Source organism: Symphalangus syndactylus, chromosome 20 (genome assembly GCF_028878055.3).
Source record: "Symphalangus syndactylus isolate Jambi chromosome 20, NHGRI_mSymSyn1-v2.1_pri, whole genome shotgun sequence".
Lineage (NCBI taxonomy): Eukaryota > Metazoa > Chordata > Mammalia > Primates > Hylobatidae > Symphalangus > Symphalangus syndactylus.
Genome location: NC_072442.2, coordinates 22,754,172 through 22,779,102, shown reverse-complemented (window position 1 = coordinate 22,779,102; position 24,931 = coordinate 22,754,172). Strand labels below are relative to the sequence as shown.

Below are 24,931 nucleotides of genomic sequence, written 5' to 3'. Positions count from 1 at the left end.
CGGCAAAGAGTTCGCGGGCTTAGTAGACCCGCCCATTGGCGCTTGCATCCCCTGCGTGGGATGTGCATGGGATGACGTCAACCTGCTAGTATATAAGGACTCGACCTGGGCGCCTCCAGGGAAACGCTAAGGGGAATTCGGACGCGGCGGAGCTTGAGGGGTCAGAGAGGGTCCTTGCACCTAGCCTGGGACTCCGGAGTTCCGTTTCTACCCGTCCTTCAGGGTCTAGTCCAGCGGCATCCGCGTCGGGCTGTAACTCGAGTGCCAGGTTCGAGAAGAGAGCAGCACCCGTCCCACCCCACCCCAGTCAGGGTGTGGGGTGTGGGGGGTGTGGGGAGGGACTGGAGGGGTGCGGAGGGGCTGGGGGTGGAGTGGAGTGGGGGTATCTGTACTTTTCTCCTCTGCGTGGGGGCCCAGCTAGTTTGCTCAGCAGGTTCCCTAAAAAGCGGACTATGGAGAACTGGGAGGCGGGGCGGGGGTGGGTAATGGGGGTAGAAGGCATTAGGGGGCGGGGCGGGCCTGACCTGTGCACCTGCTCCCGCTGGAAGTTGGAAGAGCCCCTGGCCAGCGAGCTGCGGTTTTTGCGGGGCGCAGAGCAGGAACCGAAGCCTGGAAGGCCACTGAGTGCACCTTGGTGGCTCCCAGGGCTGCAGGTCTCAGGTTTCAGAGTTATTGATATTGTAAACTTGAGAAACTAGTTCTACAGGTGTCTATGTGACCGACCAACCACTCTAAACTATTTTCCTTAATATAGAAACTAAAAAGCAGAATTAGAATTGCCATTGCCCTGCGGGGAGATTTATAATCTAGAGAGGGGAGAAATGAGAAAAATGTCTCCCTCTGGACAAGATCTGTAGAATACACGTGCTACCCCGGAAGGACAAAGAGCTCTAAGTTTTAGTTTTCCAAGAGGGCACGTCTGTCGCAGCCCACTTCCCTTTCTTTTCTTTTTTTTTAAATTAATTTTTAATTTCTGTGGGTACATAGTAGATGTATATGTTTATGGGTTACATGAGATATTTTAAGACAGGCATGTAATGTTTAATAATCACATCAGGGTAAATGGGGGTATCCATCACCTCAAGCATTTATCCTTTGTGTTGCCAACACTCCAGTTATGCTCTTTAGTTTTTTATCTTATTTTATTTTATTTTTGTAGTTACATAGTGGATGTATATATTTATGGGGTATAGGAGATGTTTTGATACAGACCTGCAATGTGAAATAAGCACACCATGGAGAATGGGGTATCCATCACCTCAAGCATTTATCCTTTGAGTTGCAAATAATCCAGTTACACTCTTTAAGTTATTTAAAAACGTACAATTAAGTTATCATTGACTGTAATAACTGTTGTGCTATCAAATAGTAGGTCTTATTCATTCTTTCTAATTCTTTTGTACCCATTAACTCTCCTCACCTCACCCCTTCCCTCCTACCACCCTTCCTCAGGTAGTCATCCTTCTGCTCTTAGAATACAATTGTTTTGATTTTTAGATGCCACAAATAAGTGAGAACATGTGATGTTTGTCTTTCTGTGCCTGGCTTATTTCATTTAACATAATGATTTCAAGTTCCGTTCGTATTGTTGCAAGTGATTGGATCTCATTCTTTTCTATGGCTGAATAGTACTCCACTGTGTATATGCACATCATTTTCTTTATCCATTCATCTGTTGATGGACGCTCCAAATCTTAGCTATTGTAAACAGTGCTGCAAGAAACGTAGGAGTGCAGATGTCTCTTGGATATACTGATTTCCTTTCTTTTGGGTGAATACTTAGGAGTAGAATTGCTGAATTGTGTGGTAGCTTTATTTTTAGTTTTCTGAGGAACTTCCAAACTGTTCTCCATAATAGTTGTACTAATTTACATTCTCACCAACACTGTTTGAGGGTTCCCTTTTCTTCACATCCTTGCCAGCATTTGTTATTGCCTGTCTTTTGGATAAAAGCCATTTTAACTTGGATGAGATGGTATCTCGTTGTAGTTTGGATTTGCATTTTTCTGATGATCAGTGATGTTGAGCACCTTTTCACATGACTGTTTGCCATTTGTCTTCTTTTGAGAAATGTCTATTCAAATCTTTTGTCCATTTTTCAATAAGATTAGTAGATTTTTTTTCCTATAGAGTTGGAGCTCCTGATATATTCTGGTTATTACTCCCTTGTTGGATGGGTAGTTTGCAAATATTTCCTCCCGTTTTGTGGGTTGTCTTTTCACTTTGTTGATTGTGTTCTTTGCTGTGCAGAAGCTTTTTAACTTGATGTGATCCCATTTGTCCATTTTTGCTTTGGTTGCCTGTGCTTGTGGGGTATTGCTCAATGAATTTTTGCCCAGATCAATGTCCTGGAGATCTTCTCCAATGTTTACTTGTAGTATTTTCACAGTGTGAGGTCTTAGATTTAAGTCTTTAATCCATTTTGATTTGATTTTTGTATGTGACAAGAGTTAGGAGTCTAGTTTCATTGTTCTGCAGATAGATATCCAGTTTTCCCAGTGCCATTTATTGAAGAGAATGTCTTTTCCCTAGTGTATGTTCTTGAGATCTTTGTGAAAAATGAGTTCACTATAGGTGTGTGTATTTGTGTCTGGGTTCTCTATTCTGTTCCATTGGTCTATGTGTCTGTTTTTATGTCAGTATCATGCTATTTTGGTTCCTATAGCTCTGTAGTATAATTTGAGGTCAGGTAATGTGATTCCTCCAGTTTTGTTCTTTTTGCCTAGGATAACTTTGGCTATTATAGGTCTTTTGTGGTTCTATATAAATTTTAGGATTGTTTTCTCTATTTCTGTGAAGAATGTCATTGATATTTTAATAGAGATGGCAGTGAATCTGTAGATTGCTTTGGGAAGTATGGATATTTTAACAATATTGATTCTTCCAATCCATGAACATGGGCTACCTTTCCATATTTTGGCTTTTCAATTTCTTTCATCACGATTTTATAGTTTTTATTGTAGAGATCTTTCATTTATTTGGTTAATTCCTAGGTATTTAATTTTATTTGTGGCTATCGTAAGTAGGATTACTTTATATCTTTTTCAGATTGTTCACTATTGGTATATAGAGATGCTATTGATTTTTGTATGTTGATTTTGTATCCTGCAACTTTACTGAATTTGTTTATCAGTTCTAATAGTTATCTGGTGTAGTCTTTAGGTTTTTTCCAAATATAAGATCATATCATCTGCAAACAAGGATAATTTGGCTTCTTCCTTTCCAATTTAGATGACCTTTATTTCTTTCTCTTGTCTAATTGCTCTAGCTAGGATTTCTATGTTGAATAACAATGGTGAAAGTGAAGATCCTTATAGTGTTCCAGATCTTAGAGGAAAGGCTTTCAGTGTTTCCCCACTCAGTATGCTACTAGCTGTAAGTCTGTCATACATGGATTTTATTATGTTGTGGTATGTTCCTTCTATACCCAGTTTTTTGAGGAGTTTTCCATGAAGGGATAATGAGTTTTATTAAGTGCTTTCTCAGCATCAGTTGAAATGATCCTGTGGCATTTGTCCTTCATTCTGTTGATATGATGTATCACACTGACTGATTTGCATATGTTGAACCATCCTTGCATCCCTGAAATAAATAGCACTTAGTCATGATAAATGATCTTTTTAATGTATTGTTGAATTAAGTTTGCTAGTATCTTGCTGAGATACTGGTCTGTAGTTTTTTTTTCTTTGATGTGTCTTTGCTTTTGGTATCAGTAATACTGGCCTCATAGAATGAGTTTGGAAGTATTCCCTCCTTCTCTATTTTTTGAATAGTTTGAGTAAGATTGGTATTAGTTCTTTAACTGTTTAGTAGAATTCAGTGGTGAAGCCATCGGGTCCCAGGCTTTTCTTTGCTGGAGACTTTTTATTATGGCTTTGTTCTCATTACTTCTTATTGGTTTGTTCAGGTTTTGGATTTTTCATGGTTCAATCTTGGTAGGTTGTATGTGTCGAAGAATTTATTTCCTCTAGATTTTCCAATTTATTGGCATACAGTTGCTCATAGTAGCCACTAACGATCCTTTGAATTTCTGCAGTATCAGTTGTATTGTCTCCTTTTTCATCTCTGATTTCGTTTATTTGGATATTCTCCTTTTTTTCTCAGGTAGCCTGGTAAAGGTTTGTCAATTTTGTTTATCTTTTCAAACAATCAACAGGTGATGAAGCCAGCCAAGCTGTGTTCTTTTCTTCAGAGTGGCAAGTTCCCCCAGGCCCTAGGTGGGTTCACAGATGCTATCCAGGAGCCAGGGACTGGAGTAAGAAAACCTTAGAAGTCTACCTGGTGTTCCATTCTACTGGGGCTGAGCTGGCTCTCAAATCACGAGACACAGTCCTTCCCACTCTTCCCTCCTTTTTCCACAGGTAGAGGAGATCACCCTGTGGCCATCATGACCATGGGTTCACAGGGAGTACTGTTAGCTATCGCTGATATTCACTGAAAGCCCAAGGGCTCTTTAGTCAACTTGTGGTGAATGCTACCAGGTCTGGGACTCACTCTTCAGGACAGTGGACTCCCCTCTGGCCCAGGACGGGTCCAGAAATGCTGTCCAAGGGCCTACTTGGTGCTCTACCCCTGTGGCTAAGCTGGTATCTGCAGTGCAAGACAAAGTCCCCTTTACTTTTCCCTCTGCTTTTCTCAAGCAGAAAGAGTCTCTGCCTGTACGCACCACAGCTGGGATTGTGCTGAGTCTCACCTGAAGCCAGCGGAGTCTCACCCAAGACCCACGACATATTACCTGGGTATCGTTGCTGATTATTCAGGGACCAAGGGCTCTTTAGTCAGCAGGTGATAGATCCTGCCAGGATTGGGTCCTTCCCTTTAAGGCAGCAGTTTCTCTTCTGGCCCACAGTGTGTCTAGAAATGTTGTCCAGGAGATAGGGTCTGGAATGGGTGTCTCATGAGCCTGACCAGTGTGCTATCCTACTGTGTCTGAGCTGACATCCAAGATGCAAGACAGAAGTCCTCTTTAGTCTTCTCTCTTCTCTCCTCAAGTGGAAGGAAGGGATCCTTCTGGAGCTGAGAGTCACACTGTCTGGAGTTGGGGGAGGGGTGGTGCAAGCACTCTCTTAGTCGCCCCAGCTGGTATCTCAGTAGGTCGTGTGCCCTCCAAGCCTCCTGGCTCTGATCTCAGCTCAGCACTAGGACTTGCCTAGGAGTTTCAGTCCTTGTGGCCTAGAATGCCTTTCAAGTTTATTTAGAGCCCCATAGCACTTCAGCTACAGTGGCAAGGCTTGCTGGAACTCAGGTTTCACCTGCTGAGATGGACAACTTCCGTCTCACTAGGGCTGGTCCAAATTCTGCCTCCATCAGCAGGTATAAGCTAGATTCAGCGTGGTTTTGCTTACCGCTGTAACAGGGCAGTACTGAGTTCAATGCAAAGTCTCACAATTGCTGTGCCCTCCCTTCCCCAAGCACACAGATTTCTCTGCACCGCGTGGTCACTGCTGGAGAAGGAGGATGGTAGGTGGAGCCTTCTATTACACCATCTTGTTCTGCCCTCCCATTTCCCTTTCTGTTCAGTTTCTGTCTGAGGCTAGCCAATCCCCTGTGATCTAGGGGAGATGGGTGGGAGGATGGAAGGAAAGGGGAAGTAAAACAAAAAAATAAGAACCACCCAGAAGCATACAGAAAATTGGGCACTATTAGACAATTTGACACTGCAAAGTTTTCCCAGGTTAATTCCTCACCTTTTAGGGAGTTTGCTGAGCAAACTAGGTAAGCCTTCCTGGCAGGTGAGAAATGCACAGATGCTACCCACGGAGCCCCCACTTGGGGGTGGTTGTCCCTGCATGTCCACATCAGAGTCACTGCTCCATCAGGGGCCCTGCAGGACTAGATCCTGGGGCATGGGGAGAAATGGGGACAGCTAATAAATGGAAACCATACAGCTAATGAATGGAAACCATACAGCTAATAAATGGAAACCGTACAGCTAATAAATGGCAGAGCTGGGATTTGAACCTAGGAAAACTGAGTCTTAATCCTTGACCTCTGCTACCTATGTCTACGTAGGTTTCTGTATACATAGCCTTCGGGACTGCTTTTGGTGGAAAGAGATAGCAGGTGGTGCTATTTCACTGTGTTGGTGGGAACTCTGGCTAAACTGAAAGGTTTGAAAAAGTTATCCTGTAAACCGACTAGAATCAGGTGCTTTTGTTTCTGAAGTGCTTTTGTAAGTGTCCTGAGTTTCTTTTCTGAATTCTTAATTTCTTATTGACTTAGTTTAATTTTATTTAGGATTTCAAATTTATATGGAAAAATATCTCTACCTTACAAAGAATGTGCAAGTGATGCTGATTATAATTCCTTTAATCCTAAGGAAAGAGCTTGGGATGGAGCTCCCTAAGCCTTTTTTGCCTGCAAAAGAATCTAAGCAGATGGTGGGGTTGCTGTTTAAATACAGTTGCCAATGAAAAACTATCATCTATTGGCGTTGACAATAAAGTTTATGGGCCAGAGAAAATATTTAACTTTGAAATCCCTATACATCGAAAGGAATATTTTACAAATAACTTGACAAAGATGTTTCAATGGTCTTGGAATGCAGAATGGAATTTTGAGAAATAGAAATTTGTAGGCAAGGGTCTAAACTAGGCAAGGTGGTAAGAATGTGGATTTTTTTTTTTTTGAGACAGATTCTTACTTTGACCCCCAGGCTGGAGTGCAGTGGCACGATCTTGGTTCACCACAATCTCGTCTCCAAGGCTCAGTTGATTCTCCCACCTCAGCCTCCTGAGTAGCTGGGACCACAGGTGAGCACCACCACACCTGCCTAATTTTTGTATTTTTTGAGGAGACAAGATTTCACCATGATGCCCAGACTCATCTCAAACTCCTAGGCTCAAGTGATCTGCCTGCCTCAGCCTCCCAAAGTGCTGGGATTATGGGCATGAGCCACCGAACCCGGCCCAGCCTTCACTTTTATATAACAAATTTCTTCTAAATGTCTTCACACCTCAGTCATCTCATTCCTTCTGTCACCTGCAATAACATCCACCTTAGCTATTCAGAGTTACTAGCACCCACTGAGACTTGTAATTTCAAGCCTTTAGTATAGGATGGATTTTTGTAGGACAGGAAAATAAGGCTGTGATAGTCTGCTTCTACACATTGTATATATCCTTGATGACTTCAAAATAGTTTATGAATTTACTGATTGTTTTAAATTTTATTTTATTTTAATAATTTTCCAATAATGATGCAAGGTATTTGTTGACTGTATTTAAAATTTTTATTTTTTAAAAAAATAATTTTCAAATAATGATGCAAAGTATTTCTTGATTGTACTGATTTTTTACAATTTCATTTTAAATAATAATAATTTTCAAATAATGATACCAGTTATTTGTTGATTATATCGATCTTTTGGAACAATTCTTAATCTTGATTATTCATAATTTTTATTTCAAAGCTCACTCTCCTTCTTTATTATTTCTCTTATTGAGACCTATAATCCATTCACCTTTTTACTTTGTTGCTATCAATGCGATCCCTACCACCCTCATCCTCTGACCTATTTGTCTTAGAATGCATAGTCCAGATTTCAGTTATTTCCGTGATAAAATCCTACCCTTCTCCCCGACTACCTTTTTAATTTGAAGGAGGATGGCTTTTAAAAAATGTTGTAATAATTCAGAATTCCAGAAATGCAAAGACAAGAAAACAACAAAAACTTATGTCCCACCCACCTCTGAGATGTATTTGGTACAGATGCTTTTTCTTCTGAACTTACAGCATTATATGTACAGTTAAAGGCTTCTTAATTCTCTAATCTTATTATTTTCCATCCTTATTTGTAACCTCTGTAAAAAAAAAGTGCATCTTTATTCACTATGTTTTTCTCCTTTTACTAAACATAAACATATTTATTATAGTTTTTAAAATATTTTAATCTAAATGCTATTCTATTGTATATTATCTTTTGCAAACCTGCTTTTTAAATTTATCATGCTTTGAGTTTATCTATATTTACACTTGAAGATATTACTTATTTTATCTGCTGTATTACTCTTTCATTGTAAGTTGTTTGTTTACCATGTCAAATATCTTTCTTGTTCTTTATAATGTCTGTTTCAAACTGTCTCCATTCTATTATTAAAATGTTTTTGTCAGCTGGGCATTGTGGCTCACGCCTATAATCCCTAGCACTTTGGGAGGCCAAAGCAGTAGGTTTGCTTGAGCCCAGGAGTTTGAGACCAGCCTGGGCAACATGGGGAGACCCCCATCTCTACAAAAAAATTTTTTTAAAAGAATTAGCTGGGTATAGTGGCTGTGCGCCTGTAGTCCCAGCTACTCAGGAGGCTGAGGTGGGAGGATTGCTTGAGCCCCAGAGTTTGAGGCTGCGGCGAGCTGTGACTGCACTCCAACCTGGATGACAGAGCAAGACCCCATCTCACACACACAAAATATTTTTGTCCTGTTTTTATACCAAGTGCCTCTGTCTCAGGGGGTGACTTTATTTCCTACCTCAAAGAGAAAAGTGAAGCTATCAGAAGGGGACTCTTTCAGCTTCCTCCCACCAAAGCGATGAGCCTACCTTCGCCCATGCCTATTATCTCCATTTCTCCTCCTCCTGACCTTCTTCGGCGTCCTGGATCACATTCCTTCCTTACCTCTCTTTTCAGAGCTTTCACTGTCTCAATCATCCCAACTTCCTTCTACCTCTTTAAATTTTCACTTCCCTACTGGCTGCTTCCCATCTAAATATGTTCAGGCCTTTCCCATCTTAATAAAATTCTTTAACTTCTTCTTTTCCTCCAGCTACATTTCTTTTTACCTCTCCCCTTTATAGCTTCATATAGTGAACAAGTTGTGTATATTTGGTGATACTATTTCCTTACCTCCCATTCATTTGTTGACTCATTGTGAAATGGACAATTAATATAGGTTCCTTTACTAAACACCTGTGAACCAAAGTATAGCGTTAAATCCTTTTTGAGAATTATTCCCAACTAATCATCATAATAACAGGCATATTAAGGTGGATGCACCATGTTTTATAGGTAAGAAAACAGAGTTAGAAAGATTAAATATCTAGGTTAATGTTATAATACTTTTAATGACAAGTGGAATTCAAGCCATCTCCATGAACTCTGGTCTGTAAGACCTTAGCCTCTGGTTTATTGCCTCCTGGTGCCCACTGCCCAGGTGTCTGAACAGCATTTTTCAAAGTCACCAATAACCTTAATTTTACTAAACCTAATAACACTTTCAAGTCATCACCTAGCTGTATGTGTCAGCAGTATTAGACACCTTGGCTCTGTCACGCCCCACCTTTGCAGCCTCAGTTTTTCATTATGCCATAGATCTGAGACCTCTATGCAGGTGACTTTGTTCTGGGCTTCCTTAATACCATATACCCTTGGTTTTTCTCCTACCTCTGGTTTTTCACAGTCAGTCCTTTCTGAAGTCTCCTTTTCAATGTTGTTTTCTTTTACTCATCCCCTAATGTTGGTGTTCACTGGAACATCAACAATCTAAACTGAGATAGTCTCATGCCATTGTACACATGCCCTTCATGTGCTCCACTGCTTCCATTCTTCAATGCTGATAACTTCACCTGGCCAATTCCAATGCATCCTTCAGGTCTTGATTAAATGTCACCTTTGCCTTGGAAGTCTTGTTGAACCATCATCTCCAGATTAGTTTAGATACCCCTTTAGTGTATTTTTCCTCTCATAGCCCATATCATATAGGATGTTAAATGCTAATTTCATTAGCACCCTTCCTTGCCAGTCATTCTTCTCCTAAAGAGAAAGGATTGTTCCTCTCTTGCTTGCTAGTCTAGTGCCTTCTCTCAGCACATATTAGACACAAAAGAAATATCCTTTTAATAAATGAATTGCATGCATGTAACAATACATTTCTTCTAATAGCTTCAGCTGTGAGTTCAGCATGGCGGCAAATCAGTACCCCCTGGTGGTGGAACCATCTTACCCAGACCTGGTCATCAATGTAGGAGAAGTGACTCTTGGAGAAGAAAACAGAAGAAGGCTGCAGAAAATTCAGAGAGACCGAGAGAAGGAGAGAGTTACACGGGCTGCATGTGCTTTATTAAACTCAGGAGGAGGAGTGATTCAGATGGCCAAGAAGGTTGAGCATCCTGTGGAGATGGGACTGGATTTAGAACAGTCTTTGAGAGACCTTATTCAGTCTTCAGATCTGCAGGCTTTCTTTGAGACCAAGCAACAAGGAAGGTGTTTTTACATTTTTGTTAAATCTTGGAGCAGTGGCCCTTTCCCTGAAGATGGCTCTGTCGAGCCCCGCCTTTGCAGCATCAGTTCTTCATTACACCGTAGATCTGAGACCTCTGTGCGTTCCATGGACTCAAGAGAGGCATTCATTTTCCTGAAGACCAAGAAAAGGAATGCAAAAATCTTGGAAGAAGGACCTTTTCACAAAATTCACAAGGGTATACACCAAGAGCTCCCTAACTCGGATCCTGCTGACCCAATTTTCCAAAAAGACTATCTTGAGTATGGTGAAATCCTGCCCTTTCCTGAGTCTCAATTAGTAGAGTTTAAACAGTTCTCTACAAAACACATCCAAGAATATGTAAAAAATACAATTTCAGAATACGTCCCTGCATTTGCAAACACTAAAGGAGGCTATCTTTTTATTGGAGTGGATGATAAGAGTAGGAAAGTCCTGGGATGTGCAAAAGAAAATGTTGACCCTGACTCTTTGAGAAGGAAAATAGAAAAAGCAATATACAAACTACCTTGTGTTCATTTTTGCCAACCCCAATGCCCGATAACCTTCGCACTCAAAATTGTGGATGTGTTAAAACGGGGAGAGCTCTATGGCTATGCTTGTATGATCAGAGTAAAGCCATTCTGCTGTGCAGTGTTCTCAGAAGCTCCCAATTCATGGATAGTGGAGGACAAGTACATCTGCAGCCTGACAACCGAGAAATGGGTAGGCATGATGACAGACACAGATCCAGGTAAGAGGGAAAAAGCTCCTCCCTTCCTGTCCTTTCTACATCCTTGGGACCTCCCATATTAAATTTTCCTTTGCTGCCTATGACTTTGAACGTCTTACATCCACTGAACACTTTATTTTGAATCCCCAAGTATTCTACTTTTCATACATGAGAAGATTTTGTTGGGTGATTAGAAACCTAACTCACGTGTCTGTAAGTGGCCAATTTTCTACATTAGTAACTGAACAGAAAATTATTTGAGAATGGCCGGCCACCCTTGCAGTGGTGTACTGGAATGGCTCTTACTGGCTTTAGAATCAATTATTAAATTTTCAGGAATTTTTGAGCTAGTTGTTAAACATAGTTGTTACTAAAAATTAGATTATATATACTTGCACCTAAATAAATTGTATCAGAAACAAATGTAATAAATTCAAACTCACCACTTCCTAATTATTTGCTACACTTTACTATTATCTTTGCTTGAGAGATTATTTACATCTATTGTATCTGTGTGGTGGGAATACTATAAAATGGCGTGCTACTGTGCATCGCTTTCCAACTCTGTATTTAGTGATAATCCATTAGGAGCTTGAAATTGTCCATGGTGGGAAGATTTATAACACAGAAACTGGCAGTTGGCTATGAACGAGGGATCTCTTCTCAACTAGATCTGTTTATTAAACCGTCACCATCATAGTACTGCTTTCTGAGGTTGCTTGCTTGGGCTGGGCTCGGTGGCTCATGCCTCTAATCCCAGCATTTTGGGAGGCTGAGGTGGGTGGATCACCTGAGCAGGAGTTCAAGACCAACATGGTGAAACCCCGTCTCTACTAAAAATAGAAAAATTAGTCAGACGTGGTGGTGCGTGCCTGTGGTCTCAGCTACTTGGGAGGCTGAAGCAGGAGAATTGCTTGAACCAGGGAGGAGGAGGTTGCAGTGAGTCGAGATTGCACCACTGCACTCCAGTCTGGGTGACAGAGCGAGACTCTGTCTCAAAAAAAAAAAGCCCTTTGCATTGAAGTTTGCTATCACCTCATAATAGTACCCTGCCTAAATTAAGATGTAGTTTATCTCTTGATCCTTGAGGACATTGTTGATTTTGTAGCTCAGGAAAATTTGTAAGTAGCTCAGGGCCAAGCATGGTGGCTGACACCTATAATTCCAGCACTTTCGGAGGCTGTGGTGGGAGAATCACTTGAGCCCTGGAGTTTGAGGCTGCAGTGAGCCATGATTACACCAATGCACCCTAGCATGGGTGAGAGTGAGACCCTGTCTCAAAAACAAAAGAACAGAAAGTATTTCAGGGTGATGAGGGTCACGGGGGTAGGGGTGTATTCAAGGTTTGTCCTCAGTACCGTTTCATATTGTCCTGTGTCTCTGTTTATCCTGTTGATATTTTGCCTTTTCTTCCACTCATCACCATGTACCCATTATGCTCTATGCCAGCAGCTATAATCTGCTATACCCCTGTGCTCCTACCAGTTTGAAATATGTCTTGCCTTGCATCACTACTGCTTCCCAAACATGTTTCTATATTTATCCCATCATGCTACAATTTGGCGGGCTAGTGGGCTATCTCTGTCTCTAGAACAACTGAGAACACCCTAAGCCTGGAGAAATACAGAGAGAACACAAAAATTGGGACACAATCTTCTGAGTAAAGTGGATGTGTACTTGGAAGGGAGATGTTATAAAGCTGACTCCAATCTCCAAAGCACATGAAAAAGTTAATGCACTCTATAATGTCCTTTGATTTCACAGTTTTTCATTTTAACTTCAGGAATAAGCATAAGTGTCAGAATGTCACCCAGGCTGGAGTGCAGTGGCGTGATCATAGTCCACTGCAGCCTTGAACTAACTCCTGGGCTCAAGTGATCCTCTCACTTCAGTCTCTTGAGTAGCTGAGACTACAGGCATGAGCTGCTATGCCCAAGCCCTAAGCTATTTTTTAAGTGTGAGTAGTGGTAATTGCAAATCAGTGATGAGATGGCATTGAACAGAGTTGAGAGTTGGGTTCAGGAGAGGTGGTGGCGGTTGGAGAGGGGATGTAAAATAAGATACATGCAAAGACAGCAGTATTAAAAGAATGTGCTAGGTATCATAACAGGTGTGCAAACAAAATGCTAACCAGATACAGAGAATGAAGAATTATATTGAATGGAGAAATGCATTTAAACTTCCAAATAATGGCTTTTCAGGGTGGGTTTTGGCAACCTTGATATGCAATAAAGGCACTTATCTAGACAGAGTGAGAGGAGAGTTATTCTGATATTATCTCTCAAGTCACACTATTTAGAAAGTCACACATTCCACCTACTGATAGAGCCTCTTTCAGTATGAAGAGATTAACATGTCAGAATAACATGAATTTTCTTTCTTAAGATCTTCTACAGTTGTCTAAAGATTTTGAATGCCAGCTGAGTCTATCTAGTGGGCCTCCCCTTAGCAGACCAGTGTACTCCAAGAAAGGCCTGGAACATAAAAAGGAACTCCAGCAACTTTTATTTTCAGGTAATTATGGTTTGTCTTCTCAACACCAGCCAGTTTCTATATTAGGATAAAGGGAGATTAAACTGTTATATTTGTTTTGTAAAATCCTGAAAGTGCTCTGCAAACCCAAATGTAAGACATGATGATGTTACAATCCTATTGGTGATAAGTGGTTTAGAAATGAACCCTCACTGACCCCACTGGCTAAGGCAGGACCACACATAGAATCCAGGAGCATTATTTCCCTTAAAGACTATTTGTTCTTGTACTTCCCAAATCTGGCTGATCATCAGTGTTTCTGGTCATTTTTAAAAGGACACATATCTGAGTCCCTACTCCACTCACAACAAATTGGAATACGTGGGGGGAGTGGCTTGCAATACGCACTTTTCTCAAACCACCCTCATGATTTGATGCTCATCTAGATTGGAAACCTTTTATCTAGTCAAACTAGTCATACGCTGCACCAGAGAGCAGCCAAAAAACTGCCTAGCCTTGCCAGATTTTCCAGAGGAGTGGTGGTTGTAAATATGAGAAAAGAATATAAATCTAGGTCAAGATGGAAAACAAAACATTTAAAATGGAGATGGATTATGCATTTCTTCCCATGTTTTGGGTTTAGGACAATCACGTAGCAGCACAAACACAATAATTCAGGACCAAGGTCAATGCCTTTTCTCTACTCTTATCCCTTGCTCCCATGATAGGCTTTGCTTAGGAATCCATTGCTGTCTTCTTTGTAGAATCCCAGAGAGGGAAAACCACTTGCTTAAATCTGTGCCGTAAGTCAGTGGCTTATCTGGCACTATAATTGATACATAAATGTCATATATATGTGTAAATATCTGTCAAAGATAATTAAATTAATAGATAATGACTGCCCCCATTACAATTTCATTTTTTCCTTTATCCAAGGTCCTTGCATTCATTTACATATCAAATTTGTATTTTAGAAACTGTCCACAATAAACAATGTAAAATCTAAGAGTAAACCTATTAAGCGCTGCTAATCATTTTTTTTTTTTTTTTTTTTGAGACGGAGTCTCGCTGTCGCCCAGGCTGGAGTGCAGTGGCGCGATCTCGGCTCACTGCAGGCTCCGCCCCCTGGGGGTTCACGCCATTCTCCTGCCTCAGCCTCCCGAGTAGCTGGGACTACAGGCGCCCGCCACCTCGCCCGGCTAATTTTTTGTATTTTTAGTAGAGACGGGGTTTCACCGTGTTAGACAAGATGGTCTCGATCTCCTGACCTCGTGATCCGCCCGCCTCGGCCTCCGAAAGTGCTGGGATTACAGGCGTGAGCCACCGCGCCCGGCGCTGCTAATCATTTTTAAGCTTAATAAGATCCATTTTAGTAGAGCTTATTACCATGGAATAAATTATAACTAAGACAAAATAATGAGCTATATGCCCATAGAGGAACAGCCTATTATTCTGGTATAAAAATATCAATTTTCTAAAACTTCTACCAAACTTTTGAAAAATAGGCATTTTTTACACTATTTACATTGTTCTAGATTCATAGAAAAATAACACAAATTTCCAAGTCATTTTTTTTTTTTTTTCGAGACAGGGTCTTGCTCTGTCACCCAGGTTGGAGTGCAGTGGTGTGATCATAGCTCACTGCACCCTTGAACTCCTGGGCTCAAGTGATCCTCTCACCTCAGTCTCTTGAGAAGCTAAGACTATAGGCATGAGCTACTGTGCCCAGCCTTAAGCTATTTTTTTAAGTGTGAATAACAGTAATTGTAAAACTTGTTAAAGATAGAAAAAAAGGAAAAGGAAAACTCAGATTAATCCTAGTTATTAATGAGGATGCAAAGACAGAATTCTAGAAATACAAGGATGTATCAACATTTAGAGAGTTAATGCAATTCATCATTTCTATGTATCTATGCAAATAAACTATATATTTGTCTTCTAATACATCAAAAAGGCACTTGAAAAAGCTCAATACCCATTGTTTTTTTAAAGGTCCTCAATAAAATGGTAACCTATAAATAGTTCTTTAACATTATATTTATATTTACATATATATATATGTCCATCAAGAACATCATGTTAATTGGGAGAGATTATAGGCATTCTATTAAATTCAGGAACAAAACAGCCATGTGCATATTACAAGTACAATGTAATATTAATTGGCCAATACAGTTAGATATGAGAAAGAAATTAGAGGGATTAAAATGGAAGAAGATAGGACTATATATCTGGAGAATTCATGAGACTCAAATGAAAAGCTACTGTAAACAGTAAAATAATTCAGAATGAATATAAGTACTTATATTAGTATTATAAGAAGCAACTATAAAATTAATATGCAGAATTCAATATCTTTAATATAACCTATAATGAAAGAAAACACCCAATTTTCAATAGCAACAAAAAGCGAAAATATCTGCAATAAACCTATCTAAAGCAAAAGTTAAAATAATATTGAAGGACACAGAAGCATAAGTGAATCAGGGAATGTTACATACTTTGAAAGAATCAACATCACAAAGTTGTCAATTCTGAAGTTATTTTATATATCAATTTTAAAAAGAGATTATTTAAATCTAAACATAAAAACTAAATGAGCAAGAACAGCTGGAAAATTAAAACCTGAAAAGCAAGAGATGCTATCTATAAATAATATATATCTATCTCTATATATTATTTATAGATATATAAATATAATATATAAATATATAATATATAATTATATAACTATAATATATAGATATATAAAATATATATTATATAAATAATATATATTTTTAATTTTATTATTTATTTGCTGTAAAATTTTTTAAATATTTTATTATTTTTATTTTTATTTCATATTTATATATTATTTATATTATTTATATATGATATATATTATTTATATGTATTTAAATATATAATATATATAAACAATAAAAAGAGTTGTATTGGCATATAATCAGACCAAAGTTATGGAATGTAGGATCTGGAAATACACAGAAACACAAATTAAAATTTAGTTTATCATGAAACTGGCCTTGCAAGTAAGTAGAGAAAAACAGACATGTTCATAAATACATAGGGTAACTTGGTGGCAATTAACTGTTTAAAAGATGAACTCGTACTTTACTTCATATACTAACATAAACTACAAATGGATCAAGAATTTAAAACAAAAAGCCAGAAAAGTTCTAGAAGAAAACATAGGCAAACATCTTTATAATTTTTGCGTTAGACTTAAAAAAATCAAGATTCAAAATCTGTGAACTATAAAAGTAAAGACTGTTATATATGACTGCATACAAATAATAAGTATTGTGCATGACTAAAGCCACTAAGAACAAAGTCAAATGACCATGACCAGTAGAAAAAATATTTGCAACCCATATCACAACCAAAGGGCCAGTGTCTCTAATATATAAAGAGCTTCCAGAAGTTGATAAGGACACAGACACACACACACACACACACACACACACACACACACACACACAGAAAAATCAACAAAGATAGTCCAGAGAAAATAAAATTCATACAGCTCTGAAACATTTGAAAAGATGCTAAATATTAATCAAAATAAGAGACATGTAAATTAAAAGGAGAATTATTTCTGTCTACTGGATTGTTAAAAAATGAAAAAACCTGACATTATCTCTTATTTGCTAGTTGTGGGGAAACACGCCTTCTTGTACATTGCTAGTGGGAGTCCATATTGGTACAACTCCATTGGAGGACAATTTGGCAATATATTAATATATTGGAATCACAAATATATTTAACCTTTGGGATTTTATTGTGTGTGTGTGTGTGTGTGTGTGTGTATGCTACATATGCTTACATACACACCAAATGTACAAGGTTACTCACTGTAGTATTAACATAATAGCAAAAGACTTGGGGGAAAACCCAAGGGCCCATCGATAGGTACTGGTCAAACAAGATATGGTACATCTATAAAATACTGTGTTAGATAGCTGTAAGAAAAGAATAAGGAATTGTGCATTGATATGGAAAGATCTCTACCATACATTGCTAAGTGAAGAAAAGTAGTTGCTGAATGGTTTGCTACCTGTTGAGAAAGAAAGGGCAGAATATTTGTTTGTATTTGCATAAATCAATTTCGGAAGAATAGGCAAGAAACTTAAAAGTATCTGTGATAAGGGAGAAGGGTGAGATTGGGAAGGCAAGAAATTAAGAAAATGGGAGTATGAGTGTTTGGGTATTTGGTATAGGAATATATTAACTAAAGTTATTTTTTTAAAAGACAATTTTCATTTTTGGAACAGTGTTATTGTTATTAGATTTTGAACATTAATGGTGGTAAACAAACTATGTTTATAGTTTTACAATTAGAATCCAGATATTAAGAATAAAGATGTTCTTAGCACACTAATTATTAGCATCGATTGACAATAATTTGGCTTCAGATTCAATGCTGTCAGTGCTTCTCTTGGAAGAAATGCAGTGATTGTCTCAAATAGAAATTTTGTCTATAATTGGGGTTACTGGCACTAAAGATAGTCAGGGCCTGGTGTAATAGGTCAGAATCAGCCAGCCCCAGTGTTCTTCCTCTTGGTGTCCTAAACCTTTAGGATCCCTCACCTGATTGATTTCTTATGGTTTGAGAACAACTGCTCTGGACCCTTCACTGCTGTTTCTAAAGATTCCCTAGATCCATGGTGAAATTAATTCCCAGAACGGATACGAGGTGGGAGCTCAGAGGACAGAAGGATGAATATGGGAGTTCTGGGGAGGACGAGGAGTTTATCAAGTGATCAAGGTGGAAGTCTTCAGAGTTTCAGAGCACACCTGTGCAAAGGCACAGAGTCCTCAAATCACATGGGGAGTGGTGACTACTCTGGTGCACCTGGAATGGTGGCATTAATTGAACATCTAGTCTGGTCCCTATCATTACTGTTATGTGGAATATCAAAGAAATGAAAGAAACACTTCTTATCTTCCTATAATTTCCTTCAGAAGCATGGTCCATTATACAATTAAAGAAAAAGACGACCTACGCAATGATGAGGTGAATAAACATCAAGTGTTTTAGTGACTTTTACCATTTATCAGGCAGGAGTAGTCTGTGACTTGCAGGGCAGGGCAAAAACAGTGGAGGATCCGATGTCCAAGAGACTTGGATTCAGACTCGCCCTGCCGTTTCCCAGTGGTGTGATGTTGGGCAAATCACTTGATCTCTTTTATTTTTTATTTTTTTGAGGCAGTATCTTGCTCTGTCACCCAGGATGGAGTGCAGTGGTGCAGTCATAGCTCACTGCAGCCTTAAATTCCCTGGCTCAAGGAATCCTCCCACCTCAGCCTCCTGAGTAGCCGGAACTACAGGCCCATAGCACTGCACTCAGCTCTCACTTGGCCTCTTTGAGTCCTTATCTACCCATATGAAGATGGGAATAAATATGTCATCCTTGGAAAATTTGTGAAGACCAGAGATACGTGCAAATTCCCTGGTACAATCAACAAATGATGTATTTTCTTATTTTACATTTCTTTGGTTTCCAAAGCTTCATTTTAAATATATCCTCAGTTATCCTATTTTATCCATTCTATGATGTGTATTTCCCCCTATATTTTAACATCTCTAAAATCTGGATGTGTCTCATAATAGATGCTATCTCCTACTCACTGTCATCCAGGTTGCAGGCATAATCAAGTTGTGTGAGCACCTGGTACGAAGAGAAAGCACTAGCAACAATGAACAAGAAACAATTACCAATAAAATCTGGGTAATTTCATTTGAAATTACCACTACAAATCTTGATTTGGGTTTGTACTCTAATACTACCACAACAGGACAACAATTATCTTCCCCCCCCCCCCACTTTGGAACCCATGATCATTGAAATAAGTTCACAATCCTCCAATGCAAGTATATTCTCGTGTCACATAATTATTTCTTGTTTGCCTGTGACAAAGGGAAGACCTTTGTGATAGTGGGGAGCCATACGTTGATCTTTAAGTGATACAAGAATTCTGCTTCTGGAGAGATAGCTTTAAGGATCTTCCAGTCCAGGACTGCAGGAAATTCGCTGCCAATAAAGGCTTTAATATGACTCTCTCTTTTCTGCAAATATGGAGTTAATGACTACCTTCTTCCTGTGATGGTGGAGTGGGGGGGGGGCGGGGCTCCTGCTACTCCCAGCAATGGGGTATTTTGAGATTCAGGTACTTTGAAAGTAGAAAGGGGAGGAAGAGAACCAACATTTCTCAACCAGCTACAATGAACCAAACATTTTATGTTATTTCATTTATTCTTCCTCATAGGAAATGTGCTATTCTTAGTTTTGTTTTACAGATGAGACGGCAAAGTCTTAGGCTAAGGAATTTCCCAAGGTTATAAGTTTTAAAAAATATATGGGTTTAGATGAAGTATACCAGATATTCCAAGGGTTCTTTTCCTCTATAATTATAATACAATAATATTTATAAAATAGTATTTGAAACTTCTATAAGTAATCATCTAGTTAATCAATTAGTTAATTATAATTAGTCATCATAATCAATAGGGTTATTTCTCTTCCCCTAATTTATCATTCTTTTCACATACAGTCCCACCAGAATATTTGCAATATACTCCAGAGTCACTCTGGAGGGACCTGACCTCAGAGCATGAAGGACTAGAGGAGTTAATACATGAGCAAATGCAACCTTTCTTTCGGGGAATTTTGATCTTCTCTAGAAGCTGGGCTGTGGACCTGAACTTGCAGGAGAAGCCAGGAGTCATCTGTGATGCTCTGCTGATAGCACAGAACAGCACCCCCATTCTCTACACCATTCTCAGGGAGCAAGATGCAGAGGGCCAGGACTACTGCACTCGCACCGCCTTAACTTTGAAGCAGAAGCTGGTGAACGTGGGGGGCTACACCGGGAAGGTGTGTGTCAGGGCCAAGGTCCTCTGCCTGAGTCCCGAGAGCAGCGCAGAGGCCTTGGAGGCTGCAGTGTCTCCGATGGATTACCCTGCGTCCTATAGCCTTGCAGGCACCCAGCACATGGAAGCCCTGCTGCAGTCCCTCGTGATTGTCCTACTCGGCTTCAGGTCTCTCTTGAGTGACCAGCTCCACTGTGAGGTTTTAAATCTGCTCACGGCCCAGCAGTATGAGATATTCTCCAGAAGCCTCCGCAAAAACAGAGAATTGTTTGTCCATGGCTTACCTGGCTCAGGGAAGACCATCATGGCCATGAAGATCATGGAGAAGATCAGGAATGTGTTTCACTGTGAGGAAAAGAGAATTCTTTACGTTTGTGAAAACCAGCCTCTGAGGAACTTTATCAGGTAAGCAGTTGGATCTTACGTCTCTAAGTATTATTTAATCTGGGTTTAATTTTTTCTGCTAAGTCACCTTCTTTCATTCTTTCTTTTTTTTTTTTTTTTGTTTGAGACGGAGTCTCGCTCTGTTGCCCAGGCTGGAGTGCAGTGGCGCGATCTCGGCTCACTGCAAGCTCCGCCTCCCGGGTTCTCGCCATTCTCCTGCCTCAGCCTCAGGAGTAACTGGGACTACGGGCGCCTGTCACTACGCCCGGCTAATTTTTTTTGTATTTTTTAGTAGAGACGGGGTTTCACCGTGTTAGCCAGAATGGTCTCGATCTCCTGACTTTGTGATCCGCCCGCTTCGGCCTCCCACAGTGCTGGGATTACAGGCGTGAGCCACAGCGCCCGGCCCTAAGTCACCTTCTTTCTTGAGAATTGAGTGGTAAAATGATCTGTGGTAATGTACTGTGCTCGGAGGAACATGATACAATCATTTTCTCCCCTTGTTTTTTTTAGATAAAACCTGAGTGTGTTCTTTTAATTTTTACAGTCATAAAAATATCTGCCAAGCAGAGACCCGGAAAACTTTCCTAAGAGAAAACTTTGAACACATTCAACACATCATCATTGACGAAGCTCAGAATTTCCGTACGGAAGATGGGGACTGGTATGGGAAGGCAAAAACCATCACTCGGAGAGCAAAGGATGGCCCAGGAATTCTCTGGATCTTTCTGGACTACTTTCAGACCAGCCACTTGGATTTCAGTGGCCTCCCCCCTCTCTCAGACCAGTATCCAAGAGAAGAGCTCACCAGAATAGTTCGCAATGCAGATCCAATAGCCAAGTACTTACAAAAAGAAATGCAAGTAATTAGAAATAATCCTTCATTTAACATCCCCACTGGGTCCCTTGAAGTACTTCTTGAAGCCGAATGGTCCCAGGGTGTTCAGGGAACCTTGCAAATTAAGAAACACATGACTGTGGAGCAAATAATGACCTATGTGGCAGACACCTGCAGGTTTCTCTTTGAAAGGGGCTATTCTCCAAAGGATGTCGCCGTGCTTGTCAGCACTGCAAAAGAAGTGGAGCACTATAAGTATGAGCTCTTGAAAGCAATGAGGAAGAAAAGGGTTGTGCAGCTCAGTGATGCATGTGATATGCTGGGTGATCACATTGTGTTGGACAGTGTCCGGCGATTCTCAGGCCTGGAAAGGAACATAGTGTTTGGGATCCATCCAAGGACAGCTGACCCAGCTATCTTACCCAATATTCTGATCTGTCTGGCTTCCAGGGCAAAACAACACCTGTATATTTTTCCGTGGGGTGGCCATTAGGAAGAACTCCAAATCAAAATGCTATGTAAATGTCTATGGGTGACAGTCTGCTGATGGTAGAAACCTTTCTTTTTAGTTCACAAGTCAGTTAGAGATTTGGACAGAGCTGACACAAAGAGTTTGGAGCTCCCCCATTTCTGGCTCTCCTTTCAGGGGTTCCTCCCCCAACTCTTTTCAGCAGCGATTGTTGCCCCCCATTCTGATTCCTGACTCTTCCAACCAGAAAGATGGTGGTTTTCTAAAGGAACTGTAGCTGTCCTGCACAATGCAGATCTGTGGCTTGCACTCTGGGTAAAAGCCATAAAAATAAGAAACTCAGCCTGTGGCCTTTCTTTCTTCCGAGGCTGGGCTTCTTTTTTTAAGTGACTTCATGTAGTTTGTTGCTTTTAAAAATTTGTCCAGAATCGTTTCCTGCAGAAGCATGGTCTGTTAGGAGCTTACTGGCCATAGCAGAAGCAATTGTTTCCTGAATTCTTGACATTTATCTTTGCTGTATTCATTTAGGGCTTGGGAGAGTCCCAAGATAATCCAGTCACTGTCAGATTAATAATTTTGTCAGAACAAAGAATACTGTTATGATTATTTAATCCTTTAAAATTGTGATCTCCAGAGCTTGTTCTCAGAATGGCCCAGACCAAGCCTTAATTGTGATAGTGAATATTAATGGTCACTTTAAAGAGAAATTATAGGCCACGATGAAATGAACATAAACTGTTTGCCCTGGCTTTCAGTGGAAGATGATATTAGAGACCAAAATCTGGTTCTGAAGGTGTGTATCAGCCCTAAGGTGAACCAAACTTGGGAAAGATTGTCTTTAAAAATCAATGAGTGTATGTTTTAACTTCTCAGCTTAGTTCTATGCATTGCTCTATAACACACCTAGTTAAGTTTTATGTTATTCTTGAACTGTGATTTTTTTTCTATTTACTTTCATGGTTTGGTGGGCCATTGTTATGGACTGAATGTTTGTGTCCCACCCTTCACCCCCAAATTCCCATGTTGAAGCCCCAACCTGCAGTGTGGAGCTGGGGCTGTTAAGGAAGTAATTAAGGTTACATGAAGTCATGGTGGGGCTCTGATCTGCTAAGATTGGTGTCCTTATAGGGAGAGACACCAGAGAGCTTGTTCCCTCCCTCCTTGTGCATGCAAACAAGAGGGCATGGGAGCACACAGAGAGATGGCAGCCACCTACAAGCCAAGAGAAGCCTCACAGTGAAACTCTAGCTGCTGGCGAGAGTCTTGGACTCTGTCTTGGACTTCCAGCCTCCAGACTGTGAGAAACCAATTTCTGTTGCTTCAGCTGCTCAGTCTCTGGTGTTTTGTTATTGCAGCCTGAGAACACAGCTGTATGATTATTTGTCAAACAGAAAACACTGACACTTAACAATGCTAATGTAATTATTTATTTGCTTTTCAGTCTCTATAAAACATTCTAAAACACTAATCTAAATACTAACAATAAAATATTTGCATAACTAATGGAAACTAAGAAATCATATGCCCAACATTTCACTTATTAGTAATCTTACTCTACTGATTTCCCCCCAGACTGTGAGTTTTGGACTTCCCTGCCTTTCTCCTGTCTTTCTGTGTTTATTCATAGAATTCCAGTTATCTAGGCTTGAAATTGTAGGCTCTCCTAACTTAAGCAAAATCTGACAGATCAGCAAAACGAGAAAAATGTTTCTTTTTTCTTTCTGACTGCATTAAATCAGATACAACTCAGCATTAAAAAGCTGTCTCCGTAAATGTTGTTCCTAATAAATTAGTCTTATAAGATCCCTGGACTTTGGAGTTGTTGCAATGTCTTTGAGAGTAATTCTTTAAAAGTCTAATTTTGACTGGTTGTATCTCTTTATGATTTATTGCCCCACTAACAATATTTGAAACAATATAATATTTTAAAATGTATAAATAATTATGAATTTTTGTTTAGACCAAAGAGGATTACTGATATTTGTTTCCGTATGAATGGTGAAAGGTTTAGCTTACAGATCTACTGCATTTCTGTTTTAAATAAAAAGTTGAGAGTTTGTGTCTCATTAAACTGAAAAAAATGGTCTTGTAAAATAAATGCTTAAATGGGGGAAAAGGAGAAGACTGAGGCCAATGACTCTGTGAGAGGGCCAAAATGAGCCAGTGAAAGATTAAGCAACATTAACTTCCAATTTTTTTTAAGAGACAAGATCTCACTATGTTGCCCAGGTTGGAATGCAGTAGTGCAATCATAGCTCACTATAGCCTCAAACTCCTGGGCTCAAGTGATCCTCCTGCCTCAGCCTCCCAAATTGCTGGGATTATAGGCATGAGCCAGTGCACTAGGCTCAATTGGGTTTGGATGGGTGCCTGCCCATCTCTGCAATCTGCCTCTAGACATCTGGACCTACTTCACTAAAGATCTGAAAATCGGCCGGGTACGGTGGCTCACGCTTGTAATCCCAGCACTTTGGGAGGCCGAGGCGGGCGGATCACGAGGTCAGGAGATCGAGACCACGGTGAAACCCCGTCTCTACTAAAAATACAAAAAAAAATTAGCCGGGCGTGGTGGCGGGCGCCTGTAGTCCCAGCTACTCGGAGAGGCTGAGGCAGGAGAATGGCGTGAACCCGGGAGGCGGAGCTTGCAGTGAGCCGAGATTGTGCCACTGCACTCCAGCCTGGACGACAGAGCGAGACTCCGTCTCAAAAAAAAAAAAAAAAAAAAAAAGATCTGAAAATCTACCCAGCCATTATAAAGTGAAAGAAAATGTTTTTATATTTTACATTAACTTTTTAGAGTAGTTATAGAATTACAGAAAAAGTTACAAAGATAGTACAGAAAGTTCCTGTGTCCCCTTCATTTAGTTTCCTTTTTATTTTATTTGGACAAGGTCTTGCTCTCTCACCCAGGCTGGAGTACAGTTGGGTGATCACAGCTCACCGCAGCCTTTAACTCCTGGACCCCAGTGA

At 40.0% G+C, this 24,931-nt stretch overlaps 1 protein-coding gene and 1 long non-coding RNA gene across 19 annotated transcripts in view; one reads left to right on the top strand and one right to left on the bottom strand.

Moving 5' to 3' along the window:
* The first annotated feature begins 57 nt into the window (after positions 1 to 57).
* SLFN11 (schlafen family member 11) lies at positions 58 to 23,772 on the top strand. Of its 11 annotated transcripts, XM_063628572.1 has the most exons (7): positions 577 to 4,739; positions 5,413 to 5,460; positions 6,656 to 6,752; positions 9,876 to 10,945; positions 13,310 to 13,438; positions 19,952 to 20,675; positions 21,202 to 23,772. In XM_063628572.1, exons 4-7 carry the CDS (start codon positions 9,895 to 9,897, stop codon positions 21,983 to 21,985), a joined length of 2,688 nt encoding a protein of 895 aa, XP_063484642.1. In that variant the 5' UTR covers positions 577 to 4,739; positions 5,413 to 5,460; positions 6,656 to 6,752; positions 9,876 to 9,894; the 3' UTR covers positions 21,986 to 23,772. The 11 variants fall into 11 exon arrangements, with proteins under 11 accessions (XP_055111815.1, XP_055111821.1, XP_055111817.1 ...); XM_063628571.1 differs by lacking the exons at positions 577 to 4,739; positions 5,413 to 5,460 and adding an exon at positions 114 to 268; XM_063628570.1 differs by lacking the exons at positions 577 to 4,739; positions 5,413 to 5,460 and adding an exon at positions 114 to 268 and having other exon boundaries at positions 6,636 to 6,752.
* The window catches only part of LOC129469367 (uncharacterized), a 41,631-nt gene continuing 26,730 nt past the window's right edge, over positions 10,031 to 24,931 (bottom strand). For all 8 annotated transcript variants that reach the window (XR_010118015.1, XR_010118014.1, XR_008653013.2 and 5 more), the window contains 2 exons: positions 20,555 to 20,615; positions 10,031 to 10,347 (listed from right to left, as the gene is read on the bottom strand). This is a non-coding gene — a long non-coding RNA (uncharacterized lncRNA). The remainder of the gene's footprint in view (positions 10,348 to 20,554; positions 20,616 to 24,931) is intronic.

Bases quoted from the DNA above. Each gene is read 5' to 3' on its own strand.
- SLFN11 (XM_055255840.2), top strand. From the start codon at position 9,895: ATGGCGGCAAATCAGTACCCCCTGGTGGTGGAACCATCTTACCCAGAC. The intron at 13,439-19,951 runs GTAATTATGGTT...TTTCACATACAG, and splicing joins CCAGCAACTTTTATTTTCAG to TCCCACCAGAATATTTGCAA. The intron at 20,676-21,201 runs GTAAGCAGTTGG...TAATTTTTACAG, and splicing joins CCTCTGAGGAACTTTATCAG to TCATAAAAATATCTGCCAAG.